The following is a 23,777-nucleotide window of genomic DNA, read 5'->3' as shown; positions in this document are numbered from 1 at the left end:
AAAGCTTAAGATCTTTGAATTCCAATTTATATGCTGTGCTGACACTAGCAAACAAAGCCATTTACAGTTCAAATTTAAAGTTTGTGAACCTATATCATCAGTGTGGTGTCTTTTGCTCTTTTCTTTAGAAGAGCAAGAAAAAACAGCAAATGGAATACCTAAGTGCACTCATTTGATCCGGGTCACCAGTCTGTTTTGCTTGCATCCTTTTCTCTTTCCTTCTCAAGAATAGGCACTAGAGTTAAGCAGACAGAGTGTAGGCCACCTGTAATTCATTTGCTCCTTGTGTGTACTTTTGCTAATAAAATGTACATATTTACAGACCTTGCTTCTCTTTTTTGGAACACTGTTCTTTATATCAATCTACCGGCATATATTGTGCCATGCATTAATAACCTTGCTTTTCTTCCTTTCAGTGCATGGTATTTTCCATGCACTTAAAATGCTCCATCACTCTCCTGCAGGTGCATCTGCTGCATGAACATCATATTCTCCTATTTTTTATTTCTTATTTTAAATTAATTTAATTGAAATTACTTTTGTCATGTGTGCTATATGTTTCACGTACAGAAATCTAAGTACTGAAAAGGTTTGACACAGCCATCAAATTTTGTGATATTTACTCTGCCTTGACAAAATTTTGCTGAAGGAATTTTACAACCAGTGTTTCTCTGACTTGTTTCTCAAATGCAGATTAATTTTTCATAGTAAAAAAAAAAAACAAACAACCCACACATCTTTATTCCATTATAGGAATACACAATAGATGTCTTCTTCCGTCAGAGATGGAAAGATGAGCGGTTAAAATTTAAGGGCCCAATGAATATTCTTCGATTGAACAATTTAATGGCCAGCAAAATCTGGACCCCAGATACGTTTTTTCACAATGGGAAGAAGTCGGTTGCTCATAACATGACAATGCCTAACAAGCTTCTACGAATCCAAGATGATGGAACTCTTTTGTACACCATGAGGTATGTATTTTTATTTTTTCTCTGCTCATGCTATTTCTTGATGCAATTTTTCCAGTTATCAATTATGTAAGGTTCCAGGAAGATTCTTATTTCTTTTAGTTTGTAACCCAACACCAAAACACCAAGAGAACTTCTTCTCTGATTCTGTTACAAATCTATTCAAATAGATCAGTGTTTTCTATGTGTTCCTCAGTTCTCATGAACACATAACATATTAAAAGATACAGACAATCTGCATAAAACACTTTAAAGCCTATAGATGGGAATTGTTTTAGAACTGCTGAGGATACTCAAGCATTTATGCTCTGTCTCAGAACAATTAGACTAGCGTATAACTTCGGTCTGTTGCAGCGCACAACAATAGACTGCTTGAATCATTAGGCAGATTTATTACTGAGATCACTGGAAACAAGAAAATAAATCATAATCACAGAATGTCTTAGGATGGAAGGAACCTCAAAGGTCACCTTGCTCCAGCCCTCCTGCCGTGGATTGGGTTGCCAAACACTAGATCAGGCTGCCCCACACCTCCATCCAACCTGGCTTCGAAAACTTCCAGGGAGGGGACATTTAACATCTCTGAGCAGCCTGTACGGGTACCTTATCACTTCCTCAGTAAATAATGTCTTCCTAGCCTGCATCCTAAATCTCCTCACTTTTAGTTTAAATCTCGTTCTTGTAAAGTTCTTCCTTGTCCTACCACTATCCAACCATGGAGACAGTTGATACTAAGCTTTCCAATAAACTCTCTTCAGGTACTGGAAGTCCCCAGTGAGGTCAACCCGAAGCAAGCAGGCTTCGTAAAACAGGCTAAACAGGCCAGGCAGTCTTTAGTAGATCCTGACCACCAGTCATCCTTAATTGGTCTTATCCTGAATTTTAATCCACAAGCTCTCAATATAGTCATGGCTCTTTTTCAGAGACCTATCTTTGGAATCTATCCACTCCTTAACACAAAAAACAACTCCTCATCCCCAGTTGCCCTGCCTAGATCTTCTGAAATATTGCAGCCCATTTTTGAAAAAATTTTTTTAATTGTAACTTGATGCATTGCAACTGATTTTTATCTATTCTGTTGTATATTTTAGTGTATTTTTAAAACTCATAATTAAAGCCTGTAATCATAGTATTCCAGTTGTGAGATTTGTCCTGCCAGGTTTCTGTGGTATCAGTTAGGTCATAGTTTTCTAACTGCTCCATGGTTTCCATTTCTTTCTGCTTATTTCCTATGCTTGCACATTGGTGCAGAGGTATTCTGGCTGGATTATTGGCCTCATTATCTTCATGGATAAGCCCTACCAAATTCCTGTGGGGAAAAATCTGAGGATTTCCAGTCACTTCCTAAAGTGACATTTAAAAAAAAAAAAAAAAATTAAAGGAAAAGTGAATTTGTCTCTTCCCTATCACTCTGCATTGTGTCCTTAAATTCTTCCTAACAAGAACGATGCAGAAAATGTACTTTACACTTCAATAACTATTTTTTAATGACAGGATTTTATTTAAAATTTTCGCTTCTGGAAATGACTAGCACTTGGCTGGTAAAATATAATACATTTGGTCAGAAAAATAATTTATAAGTGTTATAAATGGTATGTATGTATAGGCATAACCAATAAGCCCTTGTACTGAATGTTGAAGGGTTGGCTGCTAATCATATTATATGGTATTCAAGAAGTAAACTGTGACCTCCATTTATACAACTAATCTCAAGTATTTCTAATTGTTTCTCTACGAAATGACTAAAATTCACTTCCTTCAGAATATACTCTAGTTACATTCTATGAAAGTAAACAACAGTGTTTGAAACCATTCTTCTCTATAATAACAAGAAAGTAGATCAAGCCAAATAGAATCACTGAACACTTTCTATTTGTTTTAAGTTCATGTTGGAAAAACTGAAAAATCTGATTGGGAATACAATGACCGTGAACCATTGGGAGTGCAGGAAAATGCAGTTGATATTTGAGGATGGATGGATGAAGAGCAACATAAAGAGCAGGAAAAATTTCAACCCAAAGGGAACCTACAAGACAGGAAGGAGAAGCAGAATTTTGATTAATTAAAGCTGAGTTAACTCACTGAGCTGAAAATAGTGGAAAATAAAAATGTCAAAACTTGTTTGAGCTGTTTGAAGTCGTTTTACTGTATTAATCCACATATTTAATACAATATTACTGGGAGTTTATCACCAGATGAGCAAACGTAACATCTTGTAACAACAGATGAGCACTGTTAACATGTTGTCATGCCTATAAACAAACACAAATGCTAATTACAAGTAACAGGATGAATAGCAGCAGTTTTTTAAAACAGTGCACTTTTTTCCCCTACAATTTCACATTCAGACTCTTAAAAAAGGATAAAAGAAATGTGGCACACAGTCTTTTGCTAAATCAACTGCATTTTATGTGGTTTTGTAATGAGATTTTCAGAGCCATATAATCACATATGTACCTCAGAATATTATGAGAAGTAAATGACAGTTCTTAAAAACCTTCAGTTACATAATTTATATTTTCATTTAAATGTCCCGTCCTCATAGTTTTGAGGTTGGCTCTTTTAATTTTTTGATGTAGTATGTCAGTGCTTTCCAAAGGAACACATAAAAGGGAGGAAGCAAGCGCTGATCTAAATTTAAATTAGTTTAATATAACATTTCAGTTTCATCTCCTAAGTATGTATGTATATATATGAACTGTTCATTTTTGTGGAATTGATTTTCTTGTCCTGCTAACTGACTTAAATGCATAGTGGTCTTTTTGCCTTTCAGGCTTACAGTCCAAGCTGAATGTCCAATGCACTTGGAAGACTTCCCTATGGATGCTCATTCATGCCCACTGAAATTTGGCAGCTGTAAGTGTATAACCAGAATTATGGCCTTTGATTAGTGAAAACCTAACATCGCTCAACCTTCATTTTAGTTAAAAATAAGTTGTTAAAGGGAGGTTTAAAACACAAGGTTGTGCTTTTTTTTTTTTTTTTTAAATGAAATTGTAACTTGACACATTGCAATTGTTTTTATCTATGCTATTATGTCTTTTAGTGTATTTTAAAACTTTCTTGGTACAATTTAACAGTAAATACTGTGCACCTAATTCAGCACTGTGCTGATCTGCTTTTATTCCGGAATGCTAAACATACTGATGAATACAAGCCTAGGTGCCCATAAACTGTGTAGAATGTACATATTGTATTAATAAAGAGCAAGTAAAGACTTGGAAGAGTGTCTTCATTTATTGAAATGTTTTCTTCCTCCTTATTTTTAATCATGTTTTCTTTTTCATTCTTTAGTTACGGCAAAAACATATGGCTTGTTTTGACTAAAAAAAAAATAATCATTCATTATCATATTGGCTAGTTAGATAGGTGGACTTTGATCTCAGTGTTGTTATTTTTAACAGCAATATAAATTCATTCACCTGTATTAGCAATCCTTCTTCCTTGTGAATTAGGATTGCGCTGTATGTATTTCCTGTTTTTTTCATTGCAATTATTTTTTTTTCTGCAGTCTATATTCTGTTTCAGGCCCAGGAAACGGCATCCTTTTTTCAAGGAAACTATGTAATACCAATACATTCTGGCTCTTTTAATTTTTACTGTAGCCCCCACAGGTTGTGAAACAGGTGATAGGCCACCATTAAGAAGATATTCACAAAATGAATGCTGTCAGAGCACTATGCACATTCTTTCCATAGCACTGGTGTGTACCATTTCTATGGAGTTTGGAGGGGAAAAAAAGCAAATTTAATCAAGTCTATGTTTCTGATTATGCTGCCACTCTAAAGGGAGGCCTTAACTGTTGAGATAAAAGATAGAAAACTAGTAATAGTTTTGCCATGGAGCCTTTTTTCCACTAAATATTTTATTACATTTATAGTACATAAGGCAACTTAACTAAATAACACAAGAAATGTTGGCCAAAACCAGCTACTGATGAATAATATTTATATATATGTGCACAGTAAGATACATGTATGAGGGAGAAAAAGACTCAATGTAGCCTCAAAACAACTGATATAAAACAAAAATACCTATAATAATGAAACTGATACTTAGGCTATGCAGTTACTTCATAGCATGACTTGATCTGCACTGCTAAGGTGAAAAAAACCTCCTGACTAGGTGTATTGGACTTTGTGTGAGATTTGCTTTTTGTTTTTCTTTTCTATTTGTTTTCACTACTAATTTGTTCTTTGTTCTATTCCTGTGGTTTCTGCATTTCCAGTAAAAAGCAGGTTTGAAAGTGTAACTGTGAGAAAAGTGATTTTAGGGAAGCTGTCTTTTCTCTTTGTAGTCACTTGTGCTCCAGCCAGTTGGCACACAGTGAAGGCTTATTTCTGTTCATTTTGAAAGGCTTAGCACTCACTTCTTTAACTAGAACTCATTTCTAGGCTTTCATTTTTCATCTTTCATTCTGGGACTGAATTTAAATGATAAATAGTGGTTAAAGAAATAAGCCAAAATCCTGAGGATTTGGTTTAGCTGAAGCAAGTCTGCCAATGGTATATGTTTGTCATATCTCCTCGTGTATGCTGCTAATCTTACATTGCTAAGAGGATCATCAGCCTGCAAGATTGTCTCAGTTTCTTTCTTGTGCTCAAGAGAAAAGCTGAGCTGGATGTACTGAAGAAGCTGTAGCTTAATAAATTGCCATTCTTTATCTTTATCAAAAAGTCTAACCAACAGTGGAGAGCATAGGGGCAAATTGGAAGTTGGCAAGGTTAATGATTTGCATTAAAGTAGAGGGCTTCTTGTGGGAATATGGGTAGTTCGAAGGGAAGTATTAAACATCTCTGCGTGCTGCCTGCCTGCTATGTTAGTCCTACAGTTTATGGCAAGTTGAATGAATAAGCATCTTTCAAGGCCTGCAGGGATTTCTCAAGTGAAAATGTTTACAGTCCAGCAAAAATATGGCTGTTTTTTTTATTTTTACCTCACTGCAGATATGGATAAGGTTTCAAATATACTTGTCTCAGTCAATCAAATGAGCACATAATTTCTTCATTGGTGTTTTACCCTTTTCCTTTCATACTCTGTTTATGAGGGTATTAGATTGGAAAAACTTGTGAGATATATTCATTATTTTTTTTTTTTTACTTGTTGAAGAGACATTAATGCTATCTAAAATACAGTGCTGATTTGCTTCCTTTTTAGTTTATTTTGACTGACTAGGATTAAATGTATGTTTTCTGATGAATGTAATGAGGAAGCAGATTGCTTAATGTCATTATGCCCTAAAGATAGATCTAAGAGGCTAAGGTACTGACCTTCTGCAGGTATTTTAAGAGCATTGTCACAGAACCTGTTTCCCCATACTTAGGTATGAATAACAAAATATTTGTGATACACTACCAAAGGGAGAGTAGGGAAATAGAAGGTGAGAACAGTGTAGAAATGAATTTAAAAAAAATTGTGTACTCTAAATGTTAAAAATCACTGTTCTTTTCATCTGACCTGACTTTTTGTGACTTTTAGGATTCATACATAGTGGATCTGTGACAGTATGGAAGAATTATTGTTTGCAATTTATACAAATAAATCATGATTAATAAATACACAAACGCATGCCCTGATCCCATGCAGCCATAAGCATTAACCCTAGTAAAGTTTTTTAAAATATACAGGTGTTTTTGCTAGACATTTTAGTTCTCTGAAGTTTCCTTTTGAAAGGTAATTAAGTAGCTCTTCAAAGTAGATGAATTTGGATGTAACTTGTCTGGTTAAAATAACTGATAAAATATCATATCTTATTTCCACAGATGCATACACAACATCAGAAGTGACGTATATTTGGACTTATAACGCTTCAGATTCTGTACAGGTGGCACCAGATGGTTCAAGATTGAATCAGTATGATCTTTTGGGCCAAACAATTGGAAAAGAGACAGTTAAATCAAGTACAGGTTAGTAAAAAAAAAAAAAAAAAAAAGTTTTAAGAAAAAGCACTCACTTCGCTGCAATGAGTGTAGGCTTATAGTAATGGTAAGCTACTGAAAAAAGTTATTAGCCGTAGTTTATTACATATAACTCAAAGCAGTGAGTTCTTTCAAGTCAAACTTTCAAGCCAAAAAGTAGCAAATAATAATAGAAGTGAACTGCTCCCCAGTGACATTTTTTTTAATACTCAGTCTTGAATACTAACAATTGTAATCCAAGGCTTGGATGGTTGTTTAATTTCGTATGGTAAATAATGCCTTTTGTCTACTAAATGGTAAAGTATTCTATTTTCAACCATTTTTTATCTGTCAGCATATTTTTTTCTTAAAAACATTTATAATAATATAATATTTAATAAGATATATATTTAATAACAGTTGGATTATTCTACTTGGCTCTAAACTATGATCCTACATATGTCAGGCGATGATTCTATGACTGTAGACAGAGTTAGGCTGCTTTGTGTGAATGCAGAGGGTTGCTTGTATTAAGAAGCCTGCAGCACCGAAATTCTTGTCAAGACATAGAACAGTTCATGTAAGTTCCTGAAAACTGATCTTTCATGGATCTTAGTGGGAATAAGATGTAATTTTACCCAAATTTAAATTTTCTTGTATACTGTAGGGTGCCTCCTACTACACAGTACATTTTGTTCAATTTAATTACAGTACATTTGGTTCGCATAAATGTGCCAATCTTTATTTTACTATAGAATCTGACTTTCTGAAGACTATAAACTTTTTTTTTTTTTTTTTTGTGGCACATTAGGTGAATATACAGTAATGACGGCTCATTTTCACTTGAAGAGAAAAATTGGTTATTTTGTCATTCAGACGTACCTCCCATGTATCATGACTGTCATTCTCTCTCAAGTCTCATTCTGGCTGAACAGAGAATCTGTACCGGCCAGGACAGTTTTTGGTGAGTACATTGAGTGGCATGTGTTATTTGCAATAGCTGAAGCTGTTAGGAAGTGTTTTTGAAGTGTGCTTGGTAGAGCCCTTTTTTTTGTTTAATTTACTTTGTAGAACGTGGCATTATTTTTAGTTGAAATAACTTTCAGCAGCATCTTACAGAACTCTAGGGAATACCAAATCTTTCAGAAATCAGCGCAAGTGAGAACTGTTCCTATATTCTTTCCTCTCTTCTGTGAAAACATTTTCCATTAAATAGAATGTAATTGTGAAATTCCCATTTAAAATTTAATTTACATTGTTTTCTGAAATGTCTTTCTTCCACTGATATTACTCAATCATTTTGATACATAATAGATGTGTACATTTCTAAGTATGCTTGTAAATTAAGCAAAATAAGGACCTGAATTATTTGAATGCATTAAAACTTGCAAACTGCAGTTCTTCAAAGTAAATCTTTTTCTGTGAGCCTAGTAAATCTTTCTCACTTATTCAAACTGGAATGTGCCTTAGGATAGTGAATAGCTTTAGTAGTGAAGTATGAAAGCATTTTTCATAAATTAAAACTTTGTTCTTTTCCTTAGTAAAGCAAAGCAACAAATGTCTTTTTAAATACATACAACTTAGAATTTTTCTAATCTGATTTTTAAAGAATAAGATAAAAGTGCAACAAAAATAATGCCTATTTGGAATCGGCTATCAAAGATACTGTATAAAATCTTACGGTTAATCATTAGTAAACACCACACAGTCTTCAAAAAATACGCCAAACTCAAATAAGTCGTGCACAATGAAGCACTCACAGTCTCTCTTGGTAGAGGAAATGCCACAAAACATATCATGAAAATTGCAGGTTTGAATATGAACCTTATTGAAGTCAGATGAAACGGGTCAGCAGTTTTAGAGGCACTAGAATTCTACCATGTTTTCCTAGTCATTTAACAGACAGTTACAATATTTTTTTCTTCAAATTCTTCTGTCAATTTGTACACTTCTGTTTATCAAAACACACTTTTTAATGAATTTTTTCCTACACTTTCCGTGTACAATGGCAAATACTATACCTCCATCCTTGTCCTTTTCTGTACCATTTCCTATACGCTTAGGACACTGTAGCTGGTTTGTCTATAAACAGCTTCCATCTTCTTTCCCCTAAAATGTAGTGTTACAGTATCACCAGCAACAAGTCACTAAGATAATTTTCCTGCAGCCTTACCTCCCTTCCTGCATATATCTTTCTTGTTCTGTCTTTATTTTTTATTTAACTTGTATTTGGGGGAAAGAAATAATATCTGTATAACAGCCTGCAAATTTAATCGGATCAGACTTAAGTGTATTCCGGATAATGAACAATATGTACTAATGAACAATGTGATGTAATCATTTTGCCTGTATCAGGATGTCTTGGAAAAACTGAGTGGAATGTCCACAAGAGCAGAACCAGGCCACCTATGACATAAAATCCAAAATATATTGACTAAGCACAATGGGTATAGGGAGCAGATAGCAATTTCTATCCTAGTATTTTATTTCTGTCAAACATGCATACACCTCAGCACTAGTTATAGCCTCATTCCCCACCTGAGACCAGCCTGGACTGGCACTTTAAACCCTGGATGCTTGCACTGAGCATCTGATGAATCTGGTCTCTGCCTGATGTAGCAGCAGTTGTACCACATGCTTAGCCTTCTGCACAGGGTTGGATGTCGCTGCAAGAGCTATTTTCTAATTTTTTTATGTTTCAAATGAGATTGTCAGCGTAAGCTGCTAATGGTTGCTCTAATCATGTAGCCCCAGGCGAATCTCCCAGTCTTTCTCCATACCTACTGGCAGCAGTTGTCACAGGGATTTCTATTGCCCTCTTGTCTCCAGCCTAAATATGTTACAAAAATGTGAAGTTATCCACACTTGTAAAACAAAGTTCCTCTGTTGCTTCTTAAAGCTTTCTGGTTCATTGAATTAATCCTGTCAGAGCTGCATGGATTCATTCAGGGTGTTGTTTGTTTGGGTGTTGCTTTCAGCTAGACACTACCCAATTATACAGAAATCCTGCTAAGATAGTAAAATCAGGTGCTTCCAGCATGAAGTGTGAACTTGCAAGAGAACTTACTATACATTTGTACTGATTATATTTAATATTTTTATATTAAGTGGTTTCTTGCAAGATACTCATCTTTGCATTGACTATAAAGATATTAAAAGTATGATTAAGATGAAAGCATTAGTTTTGATAAAGCATTTATTTACAGGATGAGATTTTTTTCAAGTATCTTAAGAGTTACCAAGTCCTGGGAAGGATTAAGTGTTTGAGTACTGTTCTTTCAAAGAAATGTAACCTCTAGTTATTCAAAGCTCCACGTATCACTTGGTATTTTATGTTTGAGAGAAGATACTATTCTTTCTATTTTCTCTTGTGATGTACTTTCAAGCTGTAGTTTAACATTATGGACTTGATATAATGAGTATTCTTTTATAGTTGAGCTCCTTAATCCCTTTCCTTATGGCATCTATTCAATATATTTGACCTAAGCTGTCCAAAAAGAACAGTGGCTTAATACTCTATTGTTTCATCTTTAAATTATTGGAAGAAAAAGAATTTATCACTGTTAAGTAAATAAGTATTGAATGTGTTTTCTCTAACAGACAAACTTGAAAAGTGTTTGTGTTTTTAATGAAAGGGAATAAGCCTGGTTTATAATTTCTTCACTTAGTGCAAGATTACCATCTATTTCATTTAGTAATGTTTTTATTGTTCTGCATTTATTATCAGCAATATTAGCAAAGCAAATCTTGCGCAGGTTATTGAATTTTCACTTCATTTTCAGTGGGTCATAACATTTAAAAACATCACATGTATTTGAATTGCAAGATTCGAGGCAAGCCACAGAAAAATAAGAAATCATCTTTCTTAGCACAGTAGGTATTGTTTTAACTCCTTCAGGGTAGGAATGAGGATATTAGAATAGATGTAGTAAGATTTGTATTCTATGATCCCCAAAGCGAGCAAGGCAAGAACTGAAATAAGCTGTGTTATTTTGTTAGTACACTTCCAATATGCAGTGTTCTAAACTCAAACTTTATTCTCGTTTTATTCTTATGCTACAACCCTTTCCCTGTTTGTTCTTGGTGTAACTTTTCTGAATCCATATCAATATGCATTTTGAAACAAAAAGCTATTTAGACCTTAAATAGACAGGCTTTTTGATTCTGCAAATACAGAAATAGGATCCTTAGACAAGTTCAGGTTGCTTATGTGGTTGTTTTTACAAGAGAATTGAATGAGGTAGACCCTGCCTTTTGAACAGTTCTGTATATACATGTATCTTTGTCCTATTTTCTTAAAAAAAGAAAAAAAAGCCTCAACTGTCTTTCTTTCTTTCAGAGGCCACAGTTTATCTTGTGTCCTTGGAGATAACCTTCCACTCAGAACTTTCATCCTATAGCTGCTTAGTAGAGGAGTTCTGTTAACGTAGACATAACACTCAAGAGGTATTCAATGGGAAGCACGTATGATAAGCAGTAGCACTTGGTTAGAGACAGAGCTGGCTGCCAACAAACTAATGCCTTCCCAGCTCAGAACTATCCCAAGACTGTAGCTTGTGTGTTAATGAAAGCATAATCATATGAGACTTGTGTGGGAGCTGGAGTAGACTGCTCTTGCCATTCAGCTTTGGGAATTGGCTTGTAGGTTGTTGGTTGTTTTGTATTGTATTCTCGTGTAATGCGTATGCACGTAAACAGTATGGTGTGTAGTCAAATTACTCTAATATCACACTATTTCCAGAGCTTATCTGCATTTGTTTAGTGCCCCAACCTTTTAAACTGTAGTAAAATTAGTAGTTATTTCCATAAAAGAGAGATCAGACATTACTTTCTCTTGTATTTATTAACCTATTCAGTTATTTTTTTTACCAGGTTAAGGGATCTAATTAACCTTAAAAAAAAAAAATCAATCTTTTTTTGTTATATATAACAAGTGTGATAAAAGATGAAGTTGTGAAAAGAGCAGCGTATTTTAAGATCTGAAACACAACTTAAGGATTTTATGCAGATTATTTGAAAAGCTGAAGTACTTATTTTGTTACAGAATGTCCTTTTTGTGATTTGTAGGGTTCATTTTCAAAGGAGATGTTTACATTCCAATACAATACAGATAGGATATAATTTAGACAACTAAGTCTGTTCAAATTAGAAAATGAATTTGTTACACGAGGAGTAGAATTAGGATCTGAAAGAACCTGTCCTTGCTAAGGAATAGGCTGAATTTGCACACATACATCAGCATGAGCCTAGTCGTCATCACTGAATTTAACTTCATTATGTATGTGCCAGCTCCTTCAATTTCACTGTGTTTTCAGTTAGGTATATTTTGGGTTTCCTTTTTCAGTCATTGTCTGGCTGTTACCTATACTGTTTAGCAACAGACATTGTTTGCTGAAAGGAAGCTGCCTAGTTTTAAACAATTCTTGAATAATATCTGTGCATTCTGGGATCCAGAATATGTCAAAGCCAGTATTTTTCACAGATGCAAATTTAATGTCAGTGAGAGATGTTCAATTTTACAGTCCTGTAGATGTATATCTTGTATTCAGTGAGCAGATGCGGTTTCAAAAGCTCCACTGTAAATCCTAGGCAATCAGATAGCTCCATTCTTAGCTTGAATGGATAAATCTGAAGTGCTAAAAGATTTTTTTTTTTTTTTTAGCATTCGTAGGCATATACCTTCATGTTACTACAACTTTCCTTCTCAACAGTATATTTGCCATCAAGTACAGAATGATTGATCTTATTAAGAGAAGAGAAATGTTATCAAAATGATCTATTAAAGGTTTCATTTCTTGACCTTTTTTAAAAGCAAACTGATGAGTATTTGTTGCATCTTGTAAGATAGTGCTTGCCCCTGTTTTTCTGACACAGTGCCATCATATGATGGCAGTGTGAATGAGAGGAATTATAGAAGATAGTTCTCGACCTGTACATAAAGTGTAGTCTTTCTTCATCATAGTGAGGTAAGATTCCGTCACTACATAGCCTTTGAAATTATTTAGACTGTTCAGAGTAATTTATGATTTAGTGTAGGAGATTGTTTCCCTCTAATATTTTGACTGCCTCTTATTGTAGGGAGAATGCTTTATATTAAAACTTTAGTTCATAAGTGTTACTGCTAAGCAGCAATAGGGAAAAGGTTATTTTCATTTATTCCTTTTTCTTAAAGATGGCTTGAAGTTGCTGTTGTTTCAAGTTACCTAGTATGCAAAATCATCTGTTGTTTGACTGAAGAATAGGAAATGAAAATTGCTGGAGTTTTCTAAGATCAGAGTATCACAGACTAAACTTTCCATATATTTTTTTTTCCCATTCAATTCAGGTTAAATGAATGTGATAGCTTGAATTTAGAGAATGAAGGAATAAATTAAAATACATTGGCAGCTGTCTGACAATATACTGAAACACAGTCACAAAGTTGCTTGGCTTGTTGAACTTTGCAGAGAAATTGTCAGCTGGTAGCAAGATGCACGATGTAAATTCATGTTGTTTTAATTGAGACTAGAAAAGGTCAACAGTTAATCTTAAATAAGATTTCTGAAGAAGACAATGGATCTTCAAGAAGCTTAGTTTATTCTAAAATGTAGGTCTTAAACAGGAGACTACCTTATCAACTGCATATATTTGCATATGGATAAGGTCATTGTATTTCTGAGAAACAATCACTTCACTGATACTTCTGTGTAATTAAAATTATTTCTCTCTAGCTCAAGACCTGTGTTAAAATTTGCATGTGATAATTTTGAATAGATAGACTACATTTTCCCTGAAGTGCAGAAAATAATTAAGCCATATGTTGCATGTCAAAGGAGAAAAAATTCTTCACAAAATACATTGTCTACCCATTTCCATACAACAAAATGTGCTTCCTTGTCATTGTACAGGCTTTAGATAACAACAGCACAACTGACTCCAGACTAAATCCCCTTCTTTAATATGTGCAGGCCAAAAAATAGCAATTAATGAACTATGTCTACTTAAATTTGTGGATACTGAGTGAATCAGCAGATGTTTCTGTGCCTTGTCTTCCTTTTGGAATTATGACCTCTGGAAGCACTTATTGAGAGAGCAACACAGGTTGAGTCCACCGCTTTGCTCTGTCATCCTCTGTAACAGCCACAGAGGTGAAAATTCTTCACAGGAATGATAGAAATTGCAACGCCTGAAAAGGTCTGAGTAGGTATAGCTGCTGCTTCTCTTCCCTCTACCATGGAGGTTAAAGTGTTTGTCTTCTAGCAGAAGAAAAGTCTCATCTAGGTTGATCCTGCAGAACCTAGGTAAAAGATTGCTAACAGCAGAGGATCTGACTTAGGGAGTGTGACTTTTCTGTAGGGATTCCTGTGACAACAATTTTATGAGTTTGCAGTTGTTGAAGCTGTTACTAATTTCACTGCTGTGGAAACTCCTTAGCCTGTCAATCAAGTACAAGTTTGCTGATCTATGCTAAGTATTTTACTTTGTCTTGCTTTTTTTTCTGGAAACATCAGTAATGGTGTGCCACAAAGGGAATAGTTTAGTTTGTCTAAGTGTGATTCAGCCTTGGGTGTGAGAACTGATTTGCCTAAGGAATGAAGATTTCATTTCTGGCTGTGAGTTTCTTCATGCTAAAATATTCAGAATAACGGTCTAATCTTTCCTTCAGAAGTATCCCTTTTCTGATTATTTTTTTTTCTTGTAGAATTTCTGGCTTCCTGCTGGGTTCTCATTAAGCATTGTAAAGTGTTTTTAACAACTGTTACAATGAAGAAGAGCACTCGTGGATCAAGTCTTATTTTCTCACATATCATATACAGTTGTAAAAATCTCTTAAAATCGGTATGCTGTTTTCTAGGAAAAAAAAAACCTTGTCTGAAAATCTGAATGAAAAGTTAACCTCTTTAGGTCTTCAACTGTGTCGTTGGTTGATTGGTAAGAAATTGAATTGAAAACATATATATTTAATTATCTCTACTAAAAAGAGTGTCAGATTTTATATACTGTTGGAAAGATGAATGCCAGACTTGTAGCCATTGCAGTAAAAACAGGTATTTGGTAGGCAGCTGTATAAAACTTTTCTTATTAAAATACCTAAGAAAAAAGGGTGTAAAAGAATATCTGTAAATAAAGAGATCTGTAAACAGTTTAAAATTAAATTTAAACACTGACTTTTAAATAATGATCTTGGACTTAAATTCTTCAAAACAACTCCAGACACTGCCTTTAATACGACGCCACCTTAGATAAGCAAATTTCCACTTTGTTTTGTTTTGTATTTTAACATTCAAAATCCAAGTAAAATTGTTGTTGGTTTTTTTTTTTTTTTTTTTTTTATCCCCTTACAGGAGTTACTACTGTGTTGACAATGACAACACTGAGCATCAGTGCTCGAAATTCACTCCCCAAAGTAGCATATGCAACAGCTATGGATTGGTTTATTGCTGTTTGTTATGCATTTGTATTCTCTGCACTAATTGAATTTGCAACTGTAAATTATTTCACAAAACGAGGATGGGCCTGGGATGGAAAAAGTGTAGTGAATGATAAGGTAAGTCCTAAAGAAATAGCCCTATTTCTAATAAGAGTAGTAAACAACTATAATACTTTTTTAAAGTTGGCTATTACTAGAAAACACATGATCTTTAAATCATAAGAAAAGACATTGATAGGTGAGGGAAAATAAAGGATGAATAAGGTAGGACTGAGAATACTATTTAGAACTTCTAGAAGTAATTTTCTTCATCATATTGGAGCTTAACTAGCACCTTTATCTTTGGATCACTTTGAAACATAAATCATACATAGATTCTGAGAAGTTGCTAGCCAAAAATATCCGGTCCTACTGTACAATCAGATCATTCACTAATCGTTGCATTTGAGGTGAGTAGTGTCATTAGTGACATGAAAAAAAGTTTTATCTGGGCTTCCTGAATATATGCAATATACATGTACGTATACATGTGTATGTATCTGCATCATTTTCATGCCATAGTTATCAATTGGTCATTTCTTTAATCCATATCATTTAATATGTGAGGAAAAGCTATATAAGAATTTTTCTTTCTCAAAATGAGGCTACTTCAATTTTTAGCAGTGTTTAATATATTTTCTTCCCCATTATCAGCTTATAATAGCTTATTCTTGCGACAGTAACCTTTTGATAATGTTTCTGAGGAAAGCTCACAGCAGTTAACAAGAAAGCCTGGTGAGGTGACAGGATTATTATCCTGTAGCTTGTGACCACACTGTGTCACAAGGTCCTAGCCATCTAGCTGTACACAATACAAAACAGAATGAATTTCATTAAATGACTGGCCCTTGTCTGGGTTACCTGCTAATTTCTTTCAGGGCAAGTCTTACATGCATACTTTAAACCAGAGTAAAGGAAATCATCAAACAAACAAACCCTAGGAACTCTATATCTTTGCTTATATTTATTTAATTTTATAAATATTTTGTAAAATCTAATGGAGTTGTGAAGCATCTGGGCGAAATCTTGTTCAGTTGCGTTTTCACTTTGAGACAAGCTTCCCTGCACTGTACCAAACACTGTCTGCTAAGAATCTAAATTCAACACACAAGGCTTGCTCTGAAAGTATTGCCTCCTATATTATTATTATGGCCCATGACATTAAAGGACCATGTTGGCAGAATGGCAGTGTAGAGGTTCAATCTTCCCATCAATATCCTGTTAAATTTTCTTGCCGTGTGAAAGTGGCAGCAATGGGGCAGCCTAACAAAATGATGTCTGACATGGAAGTATGCATGAAGCAAAGTTATGTCACTGAATTCCTCCTTATGTTAAAAAATGGCACCCACTGACATTCATGGACACTTGCTAAATGTTTATGGAGATCAAACAATGTGAGTTTAGTGAGGTGGTGGGTGATGCATTTCAGCAGTGGCAACAGCAACAGTGAGCCATCTCCACTGGTTCAGATTTGTATGAGTGCAGCACAAAAGTTTTTGTTCATTGCAGGTGAAAATGCATAGTTAATGGTGGTTACTGTGTTGAAAAACAGTGTTCTGTAGCTGAGAATTTGCTCAAACAGTCCTGTTGTGCTCTTTGTATCTGTTGTAGTTTCCATAGATATAAATAGGAACATTACTTTCAGAGTAACCTATTTATTTTGTATTCCTTATTTTTTCAGGAAATAGGTTATGGGAGTATAATTTTATTCCACAGAAAATGCAAGAGTGTTATTGTGATCTCTATTAATTGTGATTACTATCTCTGCTTTTAGAGATGTGATGCAAGCTTCAGCAATATAGGAACCTTAGTGGCATATTAAAGCCCAGAAGAATTCCTAGGAAGCAACATTTTATGATTAAGAAAATAGTCTATTCCTATTTTATGTAGTAAGAGAAAGTGTTTAGACAAGGCAGTGAAAAGTTTTTTATCTGCATGTGCAAGCCAGGGGTATCAAACTATATTTGAGCTGCAAGATAAATTATAACTGTTGGTTGTTTTTTTTTTTTTTTGTTTTTTTTTTTGGTGAAAACTTAAGCCTCAATTTTTCCTTTTATACCTTGGAACAACTTTCAAGAATTGGCTTTGAAGGTGCATGCAGAAAATCAAAGTATGGATAGCCTCCTATGCATAGAAGGAATAAGACATGTTTTGTGTGCCTACCTGCTTTGTGTACTCACTGTTGAAAAGTAATCTTATGCTCCTGTATCTCTGCTATGCTGAAATGTGCTGCAGATCTTTTAACCTTCAACAGTGTAAACCAGTTTGGAGACTTTAGCTGACTTTGAGATGCATACTTTGTTATGCTTCACAAAGAAGTTGACTTGATAGAGCATTTTATTATTACTGTTATCAACATAGTATATCAGCAAAAATAAAAGGAGATATTTATACTATATCAAGAACATAAAGTTGAAACTGAGAATCATTAAACCATAAAAGTATTTTCTTCGGAGGCAGTTACACTCTATCATCTTTTATTTAAGAGGCATCTATGTGATCATTTTTGTCTTTGAACTATGAATTTATATCACATTAAGCCTGAAAAATCTTTACTAGTGTGCAAAGCTCCTGTTGAAGGCAACAGGATTTTTGTCCTATTACAAATTTAAGATTTAGCCCATACCTGCACTAAGTATAGCTAATGTTGTTTGGTGTCAATAATCCAGATTTAGTTATCTCATACATGTTTTTTTTTTATATTGGGAGACATGTTTCTGGTTTTTTGTTTTTTTTTTTTTTTATATTGAGAGCTATCTAATTTATTTAATGACTCCCCAGATAAAACTCTTTCTCCAGTCATTCAGAAAATTTAATCCATATGATATCAGTTGACAACTTTATTATTATTTAATCCAGTTGATTTGAAGAAGAGAAGAATGTTAGAGGAAGATATTACGTATATTAACTTGTCAGTAAGGATCAGAAGAGCAGCTGAATACACCTACACACAAAAACTATTAATAACATCTAATTTATCTAGAAGATTGGAAGTTTTTCAGAATTCTGAAATTTATCCCTAATGTTATATAAACAGTAACTTTTAATTTAAACAGCTGTTCTACAAGATTTTGATCACTTCACTATAAAGAGTGCACGGAATCACAAACATGCCTTAATTTTCTGGTATTGATAGTAAGGTAAATGTGACAACATGTAGAAATTTTAAGCAGACATAACTTCTTACTTGCTGAATAAAATTAACTGGTAATACTCCTAAATTTGTGTCAAATTTATAGTTTATCACTTTAGTGTCACAGAAAAAAATGTTAAAGCAGACTGTTCTGATTAAATAATTTTGTCCTATCTCAATCCCTAATGCTACTAAAGGAAAAGTAATTCTTTTGACAAAGAGTACTCTTACTTGTATCCTAAAATTAGGATACACTAATTTTTTGCTTCTCAAATGATAGTAGTACAGGTGAAGTTTAATTTACTGATGGTTTCTCAGTATTTTGAATGCATGAAGAACAATATGTAATAGCTTAAAAAAGTAGACTGTTACTGAAATTATTGGGGGTGACATATTATACCTTCTTTTCAGGTAGGATATGTTTTTCTTTAAATTTGAATTTACCACTGTTATACCTGACATTTATTTTAATATACTTATTGTTTGTTTTGCGTTTGCAATCTTTATTATGCTAAGTCTGATATGGCAAATACACATTAACTATTTAACTTCATGCTGTCTCTAATAGAAAAAAGAAAAAGCATCTGTCATTAAGAAAAACAATGCCTATGCAGTGGCTGTTGCCAACTATGCTCCAAATATTACCAAGGACTCAGTTCTACCAACCATCTCCAAGAGCGCTACAACTGCAGAACCCAACAAGGCAAAACCAGAAGCGAAGCCACAGGAAGCAAAGAAGACATTCAACAGTGTTAGTAAAATTGACAGAATGTCTAGAATAGTGTTTCCAGTCTTATTTGGTACTTTCAATTTAGTGTACTGGGCTACATATTTAAACAGAGAGCCTGTCTTACTTGGCTTTGCACCATCAACCTAAAACCTGAATTGCACTAAGGACTTAAAACATCATTCTAATCAGATAGGTTGTCCTCTATGTACAGTACGACTAATAACTGCTAATATGTGAACCATTATGTACAGAGTGTATATAGATGTCTTATCTGTGTATCTCCAAAGGAGGCACACAGTGTTAATTCATGGGTTTGTAAACAGATAGCACCCATGGCAAAAATAGCCAACTCTTTAAAAGTTATACCCAGGGGAGCTCTGTTAAACTAGGATTCAAATATACAGAATTATATTCTCTCCGTACAAAGAAATAAAGATATGATCCTACATAATTATTTAGGAACAGTATTTTTTTAATTTAAAGTTAAAATATTTTTCTATAAATAACTAATTCTACTTTAATGAAATGAATTGTCATTTAAAAATGATTTTTTTAAGAGTGTAATTGTTTCATACAATAGCAGTACCCATGTACATAAGAGTACGGAGGTCATACAGTTCTGTTCACAATAATTCTGGATACTAGATAGGCTGAGGAGGTAGTAAAGGCTACTATATTGCAAAAGCCACAAGTTTCTTACTTCTGTCCTGTTTGAAGTTGTTAATAAACTACTACAGTTAATTTCACAGAAAAGCGTTGATCAGATTTCTAATATTAATCAACTTTCACTCTTTACTGTTTTCTTAATTTGACGTTGTTGAGCCAGACAACCTGGTTTAGCAAAGTTGGATTTTTCTGTTTCTTGATTTTTCTGCTTCTTGACTTTATTCTTAGTCAGATTATTGTCAGGTTCATAAAAGCACTCAGAAATTTTTCAAGGTTAAGTATATCAGTAACATAATACATTCTTTTCCTTGCTCAGTGTTATTAAAAAATCTGCCATTAAAGGATTTGCCTGCATTTTTCCCAGGAAGCAATGTTTTCGCAGGAAACAAGAATTCATGATTTAAGTTCAGGAAACTGTCCATATGAATAAAATTTACTGCTGCTTTTGTAAATTGCAAATTTACATTTCGCTGACATAAATTTACAACAACTTTGTATACTAGAAATGGTTTTGCTAAGATTTGAATGTTATTTTTCTAATAAAAGGTCATGCATCATCAGTAGGTATCACCTGTATTTCATACATATGAATATAACAGAACTGGATCTGCCATTTGCAATTTTATATGAACATTTAATACTGATCAGTAAATTGTTTTTCATCTGAGCCTTTGCAAAGATTCTTTATGCCCCTAAAGGCCTGGTAAATCATGACGTAAGTAGTAATTGTGTACTCCATTTAGAATTTAGTATATGTAGCCAATCAAAAATATTTTGATTCACACATACATTAGCAGTTATTAGTTGACCGTTAGAAAAAGATACACCTTTATGATGATGTCTTCTAGTAGACATATGTAGTCGTATAGTGTCATTTATTGCAGTTTTGTACAGTACTTGAGTATAGTGCATAAAATAGGTATGTTCAGAGTTTAATAAAGTTGTAAAAATATTTCTAAAATCAAATAAAAGAGTATCTTAAGACATGGAAATGTGCTAAAAACAACAAAAAGAAACACTGCTTTTATTTGTTGTTTTATTTTCTTGCATTTTCTTTGCTTTTAATGTGATTCTGTTTTGTACTTTGTGTGACTGTATAGATGCCAAGGTCACAAATGCATTTTATGAATAGAATGAATAGTTAAAAGAGTTAACATCAGCAAAATAAAGAAGTCAGCAAAATAAAGGGAGAATTATGGACAAGGTGTGTACCCCTTTAAGTCCCTCTGATTAAACTTTCAGATTAAGCCTTTTTCATCAACAGTAGTTAAAGAGCACTTTACTCATAAAATTAAAATAAAAATATCCTTATTTTCATATATCTATATATAAATGTAGATCTTCCATGTAATATGGAGATGTGTGCAATAGTGTGATTATAAGCATAAGGCTGGAAGGCAAGCAATAAAAGAGGTTTCTTTCATGATATAGCTATACATTTTTAAAATGTTTTATTTGTAATTATTATTATCCCTTTATTGTCACATTGTCCAGGTATGAATATATAAATATGTACATATGTACAAATAATTGTAAATATTAGAACTGTAGAAAATCCCCTTCACTTTTAACTCTGTTTTTGGCAAAGGGCTCTGACTGTATAGTTTAATGGAGGCCCATGCTTAACTGCTCTTGGACTTGAGTAGCTTGATTATGTTTTCTGTAGCTGAGGTCTTTCTGTGACCTAGTGCGAGTTCTTACCTTCAGTTCATGCCAGCAAGATGTAAGGACTCTCTGAACCTCACTGTCTGGGCTTTGAGAAAGAGAAGTTTGTGTTTCACCCTTCACAGTGTTCAAATAATCTGCATTTCTCTGTGGATGATACCATGTAGACAAAACTCTCCCCACTGCAAACATGCCTGTACTCAGTCACATGTTGGGTTACCTAATAAGGAAGGATTTTGGAAGGATTTTTCGTTCTTAGAACAGATACCCTCAAATGCTGTTACCTGTACAAGTCCTTTTTTTTTTCTTTCTGATAAATAACATCTGTGTAATTTTCAGCTGCATGCAAAAAGCATTTCTTCAGTTTGCCCAAGAAGCCTGGTGCAGTCTCATATATTAGCCAGCTCTGCTACTACTGCTTCTATTGGGTGCAATTGTTTCTTCACTCACTGACCGTTTTCTCTCTGTCTTACATCTAGAGACAATCAAGCAAAAGAAGAGGCATTTATCATATACTGAAAATACTTTTATCACACACTAATATAGAAAAATAGGCTGACTATATAAATTCACTCAGTTAACCATGTTAAATAGCCACATGCAGTTCCTGTGGGCTTCAGCATGGTTTTAGAGTGTGTACACTACATAAAAGGTTCATTTTCACATTTAGTTTGGTTGGTTTGCATTCAAGCAATATCATGTGGGAGAAGAGTCTGCTTTGTTATTTCACTAATGAAATATTGAAAATAAGTAAATTGATTACACATAAATTGCAATCTTGTAGGACTAACAGCCAGCTAAGTGAATGTAGGCATCCTGTAGGGAACAGTGAATATAGGCCTTCTTTCCATTTAATGGTATAACCTCTGTGTATGTGAATTTAAAGCTTGTTTCAGAAATGCATGTGCCAAACACATGAAATCTTCTTTTATTTCAAATAAGACTTGCTGATATTAAATACTTAGAGGGCATGAGTGAATAAATGCAGGTCACTAGTACCCGAGACTTGCACATGGAATCTACCTGTGAAATTCTGATTAACATGCTAGTTTAATTTATTTTTCCTGTTATTCTTGGATCAGAGTCAATCATTTCAATGATTTTTTCATATCATTTTTTTAATGTAACTTAAGGAACAAATAGATAAATGCAATGATACAATATTGCAGTAAGCATGGATTGGAATTATCTTAAATCTGAACAAGGTTAATAGAATAAATTTCCAGTGTAGTACTGGAATGTAATTCTGGATGCACGCGGTCAGTAATTTAACAGTAATTTATATGTCAGCATGAAGAATATAGAGATCAGCAGGGTTTATCAGCCAGGGTTGTCTGCTGGAGGCTTCCTAACAGATTGCTTTTAAAACAGGAGCTTCCAGAATTTTTGATCATGTTGTAGCCAATGAAGTTAACTTTACTTTCTATATCTGGGCAAATCAACTCTTAACTGCTGCACTACTGAATATCTTAAAAAGGTGTTACAGTAGGTGCTGTGAGATAGGAGCTTTAGCTTGGGAGACTACTCATACCACTGAATATTATACTAAATTAAGGAGCTGGTCTGCTTTTATAGTCATGGGAGAGAGAACAAAAGAGCTTCAATAGTCACCAGACAGGAACGTTACCAAATCACCTTCTCTTCCCTGTGATTATAGATAACATGGGGTGGTGAGACTTTAAAGTGGGCTGACTTTTACCTGTGTGAAAGCAACCAGCAGCAGCTGGAGGAAGGTATGGATATATTGAGGAGGAAAGGGTTAAAGAGAAGAAAATGGCAGTGTTACTGTGTCTGTGGATTGTAAGATGGTTGATGAAGAAATTATTGAAGAAGGTAATGTATATTTTTATTCAGGTTCAGTTCTCAGCTTTCATTGCTACATGTGAATTAAGAGAAAGTAACTTTTAGAGTGTAAAATTGAAATACTTCATGTATAATTCTGCTGAACTTGAGGGAAATGATTTGTGCCTTTGAAATGGAGAGGCTTCTACTGACTACTTGAAAAACATGCAAAATCTTGTGTTTTCTGCAATTTCTGAGAACTAAGGCAGAAGGAGGAAAGAAGCTTCTGGAGTAAAGTAGAAATTTGTGAATACCAGGCTTTATTTGCTTAAGCGGTGTGACTCACTTATGCACAGATAGCCAATATTTATTCTCCACACTTCTCATTCCTATTCTGAAAAGTCAGTAGGGCATAAGTTCTTGTTTTTGCTTTTTATAAAACAAATAAAATTTATACTTCTGTCCATTCCTGGTAGATTTAAAT

General features: G+C 34.0%; 1 protein-coding gene across 1 annotated transcript in view; it reads left to right on the top strand.

The window, feature by feature from the left end:
- GABRA2 (gamma-aminobutyric acid type A receptor subunit alpha2) overlaps nucleotides 1-19,435 on the top strand; it is a 47,162-nt gene extending 27,727 nt beyond the window's left edge. Inside the window, 6 exon segments of the mRNA XM_042812013.1 lie at nucleotides 754-974; nucleotides 3,745-3,827; nucleotides 6,734-6,877; nucleotides 7,680-7,832; nucleotides 15,193-15,395; nucleotides 19,019-19,435. Coding sequence (XP_042667947.1) covers nucleotides 754-974; nucleotides 3,745-3,827; nucleotides 6,734-6,877; nucleotides 7,680-7,832; nucleotides 15,193-15,395; nucleotides 19,019-19,327 — 1,113 coding nt within the window. The 3' untranslated portion in view covers nucleotides 19,328-19,435.
- The last annotated feature ends 4,342 nt before the right edge of the window (nucleotides 19,436-23,777 follow it).

This window comes from Centrocercus urophasianus, unplaced genomic scaffold (assembly GCF_019232065.1).
Source record: "Centrocercus urophasianus isolate 14NV4802_14NV808 unplaced genomic scaffold, USGS_Curo_1.0 seq_13, whole genome shotgun sequence".
NCBI classification, from domain to species: domain Eukaryota; kingdom Metazoa; phylum Chordata; class Aves; order Galliformes; family Phasianidae; genus Centrocercus; species Centrocercus urophasianus.
Note: the sequence above shows the minus strand (reverse complement) of the source record. Positions and strands in the feature narration are given on the sequence as shown.